Source organism: Gavialis gangeticus, unplaced genomic scaffold (assembly GCF_001723915.1).
Source record: "Gavialis gangeticus isolate Ggan-Ray unplaced genomic scaffold, GavGan_comp1, whole genome shotgun sequence".
NCBI lineage: Eukaryota > Metazoa > Chordata > Crocodylia > Gavialidae > Gavialis > Gavialis gangeticus.
Window position 1 is genome coordinate 20,534,462 of NW_017729015.1, and position 10,917 is coordinate 20,545,378.

The 10,917-nt window shown below is 48.3% G+C and overlaps 1 protein-coding gene across 4 annotated transcripts in view; it reads left to right on the forward strand.

Moving 5' to 3' along the window:
* Positions 1–4,524, forward strand: part of INPP5B (inositol polyphosphate-5-phosphatase B) — a 49,826-nt gene extending 45,302 nt beyond the window's left edge. For all 4 annotated transcript variants that reach the window (XM_019512539.1, XM_019512541.1, XM_019512540.1 and 1 more), the window contains 7 exons: positions 587–749; positions 939–1,174; positions 1,659–1,772; positions 2,224–2,308; positions 2,683–2,810; positions 3,038–3,149; positions 3,524–4,524. In XM_019512539.1, coding sequence (XP_019368084.1) covers positions 587–749; positions 939–1,174; positions 1,659–1,772; positions 2,224–2,308; positions 2,683–2,810; positions 3,038–3,149; positions 3,524–3,648 — 963 coding nt within the window. In that variant the 3' untranslated portion in view covers positions 3,649–4,524. The remainder of the gene's footprint in view (positions 1–586; positions 750–938; positions 1,175–1,658; positions 1,773–2,223; positions 2,309–2,682; positions 2,811–3,037; positions 3,150–3,523) is intronic.
* The last annotated feature ends 6,393 nt before the right edge of the window (positions 4,525–10,917 follow it).

The window sequence follows — 10,917 nt, forward strand, 5'->3', positions numbered from 1 at the left end:
AAACTGGCTCGGTGGTCCTGGACTAGTGCAGGCGACGCAGGATTCTGATTCTTGGGCCCTGGATAAAAGCAACCGTGCAGCACCCCGCTACTTCTGCAGGGTTCTGAGATGTGGACACTTCCCCAGCAAGGCCCCAGCAAAAATGCACAGCCCTGCCATTCCCCAGTCAGGGTAGCGACAGGATCACAATAGCTATTGCTTTGACTTGCTTTTGGAAAGCATAAGACCTACTAAACCCAAGCTGGCAGGGCACGGAGAGGAGTTTCGCTGAGCAGCTGTAGCTGTAGGGTGAGACTCCAGTGGTGCATGGAGAGGTAGCTCCTCCCGCATGCAGCTCTGGTTTCAGGGGAGGATGTGTCTCGAGCACGCGCAATGGACACGCACGATCTTGGGTCCCCGTGAAGGACAGGTGGAATCACAGTCAGCTTCGGGAGCTGAGTGTTTCATCTGCGTGGTTTGTTAACTAAGTGGCAGTGCAGGGAGCTCTGATGGAAAACCTTTCCCTCCTTGCGGATTCTGTTGGTGGGGGCATTTGGCTCGTGAAGATGATTCGGAAGAGGCTGACACGGACATTGCGTGTTCCCAGTTCTTTTTCAAGGATGTGAAGTACATGCAGCTGCAGGTGGAGAAGTTGACCATACGCAACGGACAGGTGCCCTGTCAGTTCGAATTCATCAGCAAACCGGACGAAGACACCTACTGCAAGGAGTGGCTGATCGCAAACCCCTGCAAGGGGTTCCTGCTACCGGGTGAGGCATCTTTCAGAAAGTTTTGCTTCCATGTGCTCACCCCCTTTGAATCCACGGGTAACATGCTGTTCCTGGCTTGTTCTCCTTGCTGTCTGGGACACGTCTCGGCCCCTACGCATGTCTGCTGTCTGGAAGGACTCGTTAGTTTAATGACTGTATTTACCATGCCTGTGTTTCACTTCCCTGCAGATTCTGAGATTATGGTTGAATTGGAGATGTTTGTTAATAAATCAACAGCTACGAACTTAAACTCTGGGGAGGATAAGCTCGAAGACATCCTGGTTTTGCATCTCGACAGAGGGAAGGATTATTTCCTGTCGGTGACTGGAAACTATTTGCCCAGCTGCTTTGGGTCTCCCATCCACACGCTGTGCTACATGAGGGAGCCGATACAGGACATGTCGGCAGAGTCCATCCGAGATCTGGTGGGTTAGTGACAGGGCTCACCTGAGGTCTGTTACTTAAGTGTCCCGGCATCAACTTGTCATATAGCATTAATGAGCATTTGTCTGGTTTTCTTTTCCCTTATCCTGGGATTTATCTACACCGATTACATTCAAGTCCCCTGGTCCCATACACCCAGGGACTGCACCTGACTGACATGCCTTTGGTGCTGTAAGGCAGCACCTTCATGGCTCCCCTCAGCTCTTCATCTTGCTCTGGTTCCCCACACAGGAGGGTTTGTGCAGGCACGGGCTGCTGTTGCTGTGCTTCCTGGGTACTGTCGTCTGTGTGGGCTTGGGTGTATTTGCCTGTCCTGTCAGGTGGAAGTCGCCCTTCCCAAGTGCGTGGCAAGTGAGCCCATGCCTGGACCAGGCGGCCTTGTTCTTAACTCTGAACTATAACTCTGACCTGCATGTCCCGTGGGGCACTTGCCTGCCTTGAATTAGCTGGTTTGCTTCTTTCCAGACCCTGATGCCCCTGCGCATGAGCGGTGAAGCTTTCCAGAGCGAGAAGCCTTTGGACATCCCCAAAGAGCTGTGGATGATGGTGGATCATCTGTACCGCAATGCCTCGCAGCAGGTGGGCAGCCTCTGTGCCAGAGATGTGCCCTCATTGCCAATGGGCACCTAGCTAAGCTTTGGGAAAACAGACTGGGAATGAACTGCCTTGGCTGGAGCCAGCAGTGTGAGCCCCAAGTGGGACGGGCTCGGGAGGTAGTGCTACCTCATGGATGTAGCAAGGAAAAGGGTGACAGGCGGTACCATATCTGCTCCCTCACCCTGGCTGCGATGGGGTTCTGTACAAACCACCATGACATGCCGAAAGCACCTGTTTCCTGTGTCTGAGCTTTGTGTGGCAACACCGTAGCCTGGGCTCGACCTACGACACACCCGGGCAGTGCCTGCCTTGCACTCGTCTGGTGGGGGGAGCTGTGCTGTGGTCTGTGGGTACCTCCTGGGGAGCCCAAGGTAGCCGGGAAGGGATTGCTTCCCTCCTCAGGGCTCCCTGTAACACTGCGGTGCCCTTGCAGGAGGACCTGTTCCAGCAGCCTGGCCTGCGTTCCGAATTCGAGCACATCCGCGACTGCTTGGACAAAGGCATGCACGACACCCTCCGTATCCTTTGGGGAAACGTTTGGTGCAGCTGGTTTTGTATCTGGGGCAGGGAGCAGCTTTCTGCTCGGAGCCTGTAGGGCCCTGTGGGCTCCCTTGTTAACGTAGCCCCCCTCATCTCTGGCCACTGAGGTGTGTATCCCTTCAGTAACAACTGGAACATGTGGCCCTGTTTCTGCCTGGGCGGTGCTCTCTGGACCAGTGACGGTACTTGGTCTAGGAATGCCAGGCTGCTGATGGGTTCAGTGTGCTCGGCAGAGCCACGCCACTGAATACAGACCAAAGGTGAGACCTTGGCAGTGATGAAAGCTTCAGCGAGGATGTTAACAGACCGGATCCAACCCCATGACCTTTTCCTTTAACCATCCTTGGCTCAGTTGGCAGCAACCATTCTGTAGCCGAAGCTTTGCTGCTCTTCCTGGAAAGCCTGCCAGAGCCTGTCATCTGCTACGAGTTCTACACCCTCTGTTTGGAGAGCGCCAGCAATTATGTGCTGGGCAGACAGGTAATGCAGGGGCTGCCAGGGGAGGGGGGCATTACTCTTCTACAGCTTTAGCCGGAGTTTGATTATCCTGTGCTGGACGGGTAGCGGCGCCAAAGAATTCACCGTCTCGTGGCACAGGGAGTCTCTTAGCACTGAGGCTTTTCTAGTTGTGTGGACTCTTAGGGCTGGCATCTAGAGTGTTATTTCTGGTGCGTGTTTTCACAGCAAGGCACTCTCTCTCTTTCTAGATTGTCTCCAGGATGCCCGAGTGCCATAAGAACGTGTTCAAATATCTGATGGCATTTCTGCGAGAACTACTGAAAAATTCAGGGAAAAACCGCTTGGACGCAAATATTCTTGGTGAGGCAAAGAAAGTGTCCAGTTGGCTCCTGGGGTGGCTGTGCACTGTGCAGCGTGAATTATAACCAGCTGAATGTTTCTCTTAGTGGCTTCTGTTGTGTTTGGCACTCATTTTGCAGTTATCTGGAATAGAAACTGTAGCCAGAGCAGCAGAAAGCAGTGTGTTTTCTTTCCAGAAAGCAGAAACCCAGCAGTAGGAAGAGTGTTCAGTGTTTCCCAGCAAGGGAAATGTTCCCATGGCCAACTCTGCCCTTCTCAATCCCCCTCCCTTTCTGCAATCAGGACCCCTGTACCATGCATGCCACAGCTTTGTTTTAGGGGTAACGCCTGATCCCCGGTGACTGACGGGCTCTTTTGGTTTTGTTTTTATGCAGCTAGTATATTTGGTGGCTTGTTGCTTCACCCTCCTCCCGGCCAGCCCAAGCCTGACATCACTGAGAAGAGGAAGGCCCAGCAATTCATCCATCAGTTCCTCTTGAGAGAAGACAACTCCCCATAGACTCCAGTTGCAGCTAATCTGTTTTTAGATGAAGATGTTGAGTTACTGTAAAATATTTTTGTACAGAGTATCAGCTTTTTTCAGGATTTTACAGTATTTTATATAGAGCACAATCTATTATTAAATACAGATCAGACATTTAGAACCAGTTGTCACTATTAACAAACTATAAAAAACACTGAATTTCTAAATAAGCTTGACAGAAACCAGCAAAGACATGCAGGAACTGACATTTTATACCGTATTTTAATTATTTAACTTGTATTAAACCGTGGAGTTTTGAAGTTCCTTTTTATTTATAAAGCGATAGCCATCTTAGTGCACTTTCTCGGCCTGCCCTTCACCCCGTGTCCCTGATGACAGGCTTGAGCTTCCGGGTCTGTTCATTTGGATTAAATCTCATTTGTTCAACGGCACAGAGCCAAGCAAGACAAGAGCCACAGAGCATTGCCAGGTGTGTCTCAACCTCTGCACAAGCACATTGGGGGCTGCAGAGAGCCTCATTTAGGGCCTTGGTGATGATGCAGAAAATCGAAAGAGAAGACATTAGCAATTCTGTCTCTGCTTGCAGGGACTGTGAACATGCTGTATTGCAGGCCTAAGTGGATTAGCTCCTTGCCTGAAGATGTTCATGATGCTGCCAGGGCAGTGACAGTTGGCAAGCACTGTGACCTGAGATGGCACTGCAGGGACTCTGAGCATACCGTCCCAGTGACACCTTGGAGGTGAACTTGCAGTATCGACTAGAACTGTTAAGCTTTGCACAGTCCGGTTTAAACGTCGGCGAGCTAGGCAGCAGATTCCAGTGTACTGTACCTAGCCAGGACTTTCTGTTGTGTAATTCTATTTTGATGCTATAAATCTATTTTAACAGTGGTTGCAGTGAGTGCTTGTCACACTTCCTCCTCTGTGGGTGTAGCTTCTTCCAGTGGTCTGTGTAACATGGGTGTCCAGTTCTGCTGTGGTTTGGAGTTAATGTTTTCTCTGCCTTATGACCTTCCCCTTCTAGATGCTATTTCCCCTGAGCATACATTAGTTTGAGGAATTCCTCATCCTGCTGGTGTTTTCACAGCTGTGTCTATATTTCTCTCAAAGAGTAAGAATCGGGGAAGCCTGTACTTTGTTACCTGCGTAGGCCAACTTCACTGTTTAACTACTGCACTAACCCCTTACCAGCTCATGCTAGTGGCGAATTTGGCTGAATGATTCTAATAAGGCTGCACAAAATGTGGCTTATGTTTTTAAAATACAAGTTTGCCATCTCCCTCTTCTGGAGACTCTGATGCACACACAGTCTCACTCAAATGATGCACATTCCTCAAAACTGCTTTTTAACCTGCTTACAGCAAGTTCTACCTTGTAAGAGCAATTAACAGCTTCATGGTTGAATATCCAGGAAAGACCATTTTATACTTAAAAATATAAATATATATATTCAACTTTTTTTTAGAGAAACAAGTTTCCATTTTCAGGAAGTTTTTAAAGAGACAGTGTCGCAACTTGTAGCTGCCTTGATTGCAAAACTTCCTCCTATTGTCAAGCCTGTATAGAGAATCATAGAAAAGCAAGACTGGAAGTTCTTTCTTGTATGCAACCTAAATCTTCCCTGCTGCAAGTTAAGGCATTGCTCCTTGTCCCGTCACCTGTGGCCACAGAGAATAAGTGGTCTCCATCCTCTTTATTAGCACCCTTCAGGTTTTTGAAAGTTGTTATCAAATAAGCCAAAAGTGAAAGAATGATAAAACATCTAAAAGCAGCGCTCTTCAGATTCATAAGGTAAAAGTCTTACAGTCAAATCACCAAACGGCTTGCTGGTTGCCCATTCTAATGATAAGTTTTCTGTAGAGGTTTTTATTCGTGTCATTCCTCTGACGTTTAAGGTTTTTAAACTTGGAATTCTCTATCAGGTTTGTTTTTGGTTTTTTGTTGGGGTTTTTTTATAGGAAAAAACATACTAGGCACATGTAGAGTTACAATAAGGAGAATAAAGCATCATTGCAGAGCACTTAATACTATTGCTGTACTGCCTGAGAGCTTATGCTCTTTCAGCATAAGACTGGAAGTGGTGAATTCAAGCCTGAGTGGGACATATGGAGCTGATATTTCTTGCTGATCGAATGTGTCCGGTCAGTTTATGTAACCGGCCACCTCCCAAAACATTTGGTACTTTGGTATATGTTGAGGGGGAGTGGGGAAGAGAGGGGAGGCCCCATTCCCTGCCAGCTTATGCATCTTCTGTTGCAGGACATAACATAATGATGAATCGCAGGGTGGCTGCTCACGTTTGGATCAGTACCGAATTGTCAGCTGTCACAGCTGGTTTAGTCAAGAGCAGCCACCGTTAGTCTCCTTGCAGGCTGCTCTTTGGGAAAGACCCATATGAAAAACGCTCCATGCAATCGTGCCAGCATTTAAATACGCTCTCGGTTCATGCTTCAGTGCTCAGCGGCTGGTGTGTTTTGCATGCACTGGGACATTTGTTCCTGGCAGCTGGTTGTACAGTGGTAGCAGACGTGTAGGCAGGCTGGTGATTAGGAGTTTAACTTCAGCAGTGGAAGACCTGGATATTTTGGAATTGGCCAGCAGAGGGGGATGACAGACTGCAAACAGGTTATCATGGCTTCCCCGGTGCCTGGATGATGCCTTTCCCTATGCTGTGCCTTCCTTGCAAAACCAAAAGAAGCAGAGGAGCTCAGGAGCTGCTTTGCTCGCATTGTCAGTCTCTAAAGGGACATGTAAAACCCACCGGTCAGTAGCAGCACTTGTGTTCACAGGCAGCGTATGGACGATCCAGAACCTGGCCCACCCCTCTGGTTTCCATGCTGAAAGAGCATAAGCTCCTGGGCAATACAGCAATAGCATTAAGGGCTTTGCTAATACCAGTGCCAGGGTCAAGGTGCAGCTGCCCACAGACATGCACCAAGGCAACACGTTTAATAGCCAGCTCGGGGGAGAAAGCGAGAGGCCTGGTAGAAGGGCTGGCATTGGAGAACGGCTTCCACAGCTACAGCAAAACCAGAACTTAAAGTTAATCCTGAAATGAATGTGCCTGCCAATGGATTTGGGACTATCTGAAGTCCCAGACTGAAAAGTTGGGGTGGAGGATACTTGCCGGTTGTAGCGCCACATATGGCATTTGAATGATTGAGGTTTGCTCAGTCAAAAGGATTCGGAACTGATTTGGCTAATGCAGCCTGGAATATGAAAAATTTTCCAAAAAAAAAAAAAGTGTGTGCCTAGCTGTGCTTTTGCTTTATGTACCAGACATTTGGGTCTTCCCGCAGTTCCCAATGTGCTAGTAAAGACTGGCAGCGTGCCCCGTACAATGTGAGGCCTAAGCCCTGCAAGCTCCTTACTGCAAATGAGCAGTCCTGCTGTGTGAATAACAATCCAGTAAGTCGGCCATGGCTCTTCAGCAAGAAATGCAACATCTCTCCCCACCAGTTTCTGGCCAGTCAGCACGTGCCCCTGCCCTGACTTCCTTTTTCCTTCTGACCCCTGAAATGAAGAGATGGCCAGACGGTCAGTGCCCTCAGCGCTGGGGAGAACTGCAGCCCTGCAGACAGCCTGGCATTTTACCCAGTCCGAGTGGCGAGTCACAGGATCCCCTCCGCGATCTTTTCAGTCGGTGCCAGCTTCTGTTAACCCACTTTTTCCATTGAAATTTCAGTGCCTGTCCATTACAGCAAGAGGAAGCTCCCTTGGCTCATTACCTAAAGGCAGCTCAGTCTTTTGGGCTCCATGATCTCTCAAGGCCCCTTCCAGCTCTACTTCGCTATGAATCTTGTTTTTTACAAGCCCCTTTCTGAGACTGTTCGTGCCTGGAATAGCACCTGTCTCCCTGCCCTGAAGCTGTGAGCGCTGGTGTCGGTGGCCTTGCGCTGTGTACAAAATTGTCCCCCAGTATTTAAAGAGGGGAAGCCAAATGGTCTGAAATCTAGGTTAGTTCCAAGATCCATCCAGCAAGATCCACACTTCACAAAATGCACCTCATTTCTCTGCATGTGCCTCTCTTCGGAGTAACTCTAGCTCCGTTTGATGCACAAGAACATGCAGAATGCCTCAGTTCACGAAAGGGCATTTGACCAGTTGCTGGACATCACAAAGATCGGGTGAGTCAAATGAGCATCTGGCTAGGTTCTGCAGAAAACAGTCGCTGTGATGCGTTCGGCAGGATTCCTTGCATGCTAGAAGGGTTATGTGAACCGAGTGCTGGACCAAACTTCGCTAAGAAATATCATGGCTTGGCTAGCTTTGACAGTCTTGCTGAAGGAAAAACTTCCTTGCAAGGATTTGTAAGGTCCCTGCCAGCTCCTAACAACTATGGCACAATGACTTAATATACTATGGACTTCGTTGACATCACAAGCTGCCTGTTTCTGGTTCCCGCGATGAATGGAAACTGCAGCATTCCAGACACAATGCAAGGTCGGACGTGGTGGACGTGGCCTGGTCAGGGTTGCCAGCCCTCCAAGATTATCCTGGAGTCTCCAGGAACTGGATACAAGTCTCCAGGAAACTGCTGAGAGTCACCTGGGAGATAAATGATAGGGCATTCATTAAAATAAATATTAAATGTTGAGTTCAATGTATACAGTAATTCAGTGGGTTTTTAAAATGTAATAGTAATGTGCATTTACCTTCCTGACATAAAGTCTATGCACTGTAATCCCTAACTGATACAGGCAAGCACGTAGGCACGTTGGTGTTGTGTCGTGGGCATGTAAGCATGGTGTGTCAAATGTAATAGTAACATGCGTTTGCCTTCCTGATGTAAAGTCTGTGCACTGTAATCCATAACTTATACATGAGCACATAGGCACATTGGCATTGTCTCTTGCGGGCACATTGGCATTGTGTGTTGCAGGCACGCTGGCATTGTCTCTTTAGTCTACTAACTACACTACAGCGCACCTGCCTTGCACTTTCAAACCCCCCCAAAAACCCAGAAACGGCTGATGGTGAGGGCCCTTCAAAACAAAACAGCTCTGAAGGTACTGTAAAAAAAAAAAAAAAATAGAGTTCAGTGAATGAAGTTTTGCTGTATCTGTCATTTTATAATGGTATTAGAATGTTATTTAATGTTCTGTATTTTTAAATGAATGCACACAGATCCACAACATTTAAATGCTCATTTATAAGCAAAGTATCCCGAACTGTATCTCACTTTTTAAAAATATGATTCACATTACTGAATTCTGCTTTTTAAAAATGAGCTACATTGCTGAACTTCGCTTTTTAAAAATGAGCCACATTGCTAACTCTCACTTAAAAAAAATATGACTCGTGTTACTGAATCTTGCTTTCTAAAAACTCAGCTGTATTCCTAAATCTCATTTTTTTAAAATGAGTCGCATTCCTGCATCTCGCTTTTTAAAGATACAATTCACATTACAAGTTGAGATTTTGCAATGTTGTTTATTTATGCAATGCTCTTAGAATACGAAATGGTTTTCATAAAATACTTATTATTCCCACCGAAGAGTAAAGGGTGGTATGGTGAAGGGTTTCCAAGATCAGTTGTTGTGGCAGGTGGAATACATTCAGTGTTGGCAACCCCGCGGGAGATTTCCAGGGCTCCGGATGTTGCTGACTCACGAGTTCCCGTAACAGGGCGCCTGGAAGGCATAAAAGTTTGGAGCCTGAGCTAGCAAATTGGTGGAGCTCTGCAAGGCACAGGGGTAGGAGCCCCCGGCCAAGGGAGCGACCAGAGATTGCTGGAGGTACAGCGGCACGACCTTCAGATCCCCAGTGAGGCTGGGGGACCTCACAATGATGTACCCCAGGTGCCAGATTATCCTGGCAAACAGGTAAGGGGAAGTTTTCCTGTGGAAAGGGGCAGAGGGCTGCTTTTCGTTGGTGTTGGTGGGCCTGGAGGGGACTGTTTATGTTACAACCCGGGGGCTTATGGGTTGGGTTGCGGTTTGGCACCGCCGCAAAGGGCAGGCAGTCAGCAGGGGACAAATGATCCCAGCAAGGTAGGCATCCAAGTGTTTCTTAAAGGGATCCAGAGTAGGTGCCTGCACTTCTGGAGGAAGCCTATTCCAGGCCCGGGGGACTCAGGCAGTAAAGTTTGCCTTATGTTCAGCCTAAAACAGCCTTGAAGGAGTTTGTGACCGTTTGTCCTTGTCGTCCCTTGAGGTGCTCTGGTGAACAAGCGTTTCCCCAGATCCTGATGCACACCCCTTATATACATATAGGCTGCCACCACGTCCCCTCTGAGCCTACACTCCTCCAAGCTGAAGAGTCCCATGACTCTCAGCCTCCCCTCATAAGGTCTGTTCTCTTGTCCTCTAATCGTGTGTAGCTCTCCTCTGGACTCTCTCAAGCTTCTCCACATCCTTCCTGAATTGCAGAGCCAGAACTGTACACAGTACTCCAGCTGCAGCCTCACCACGGCTGAGTACAGCAGGAGGACGACTTCCTGGGTCTTGCTCGAGATGTGTCAGTAGATGCGAGCCAGCGTTTTGTTTGCTTTGCTGGCTGCAGCGTTGCATTGGTGGTTCATGTTCATCTTGTGGTCACTAGTGATCCCCAAGTCTCTTTCAGATGTGGTGCTAGCAAGCACAGCATTGCGGAGCCTGTAAGTGTGGTGTGCACTCTTTCTCCGGAGGTGGAGCACCTTGCATTTCTCTGTATTGAATGACATCGGGTTTAGATCTGCCCAACTTGTAAGTCTTTTGGGGTCGGTCTGGATTGCCAGCCCATTCTTTGGGGTGGCTGCACTTCCCCATAGCGTGGGGCAACAGAGCCAGATGGGTGCAGCCAGACAGGGGCCATGGGTCCAGACAGCCAGGGGCCAGGGGTGCAGCCGGACAGGGGCCAGGGGTGGAGCTGGACAGGGGCCAGGGCGCAGCCAGACAGGGGCCAGAGATGAATCTCTTTTTAAAAATAATTCATGTTACCGAATCTTGCTTTTTAAAAATGAGCTACATTGCTGAACATTGTTTTTAAAAAAAAGTCACATTGCTGACCCTCACTTAAAAAATACAACTCACATTACTGAATCTTGCTTTCTAAAAACTGAGCTGTATTCCTAAATCTTATTTTTTTTTAAATGAGTCGCATTCCTGCGTCTTGCTTTTAAAAATACAATTCACATTACAAGTTGAGATTTTGCAATGTTGTCTATTTATGTGATGCGCTTAAGATATGAAATGGTTTTCATAATATGCTCCTTATTCCCACTGAAGAGTAAAGGGTGGTATGGTGAAGGGTTTCCAAGATCAGCCGGACAGGGGCCGGGGCGCAGCTGGACAGGGGCAGAGG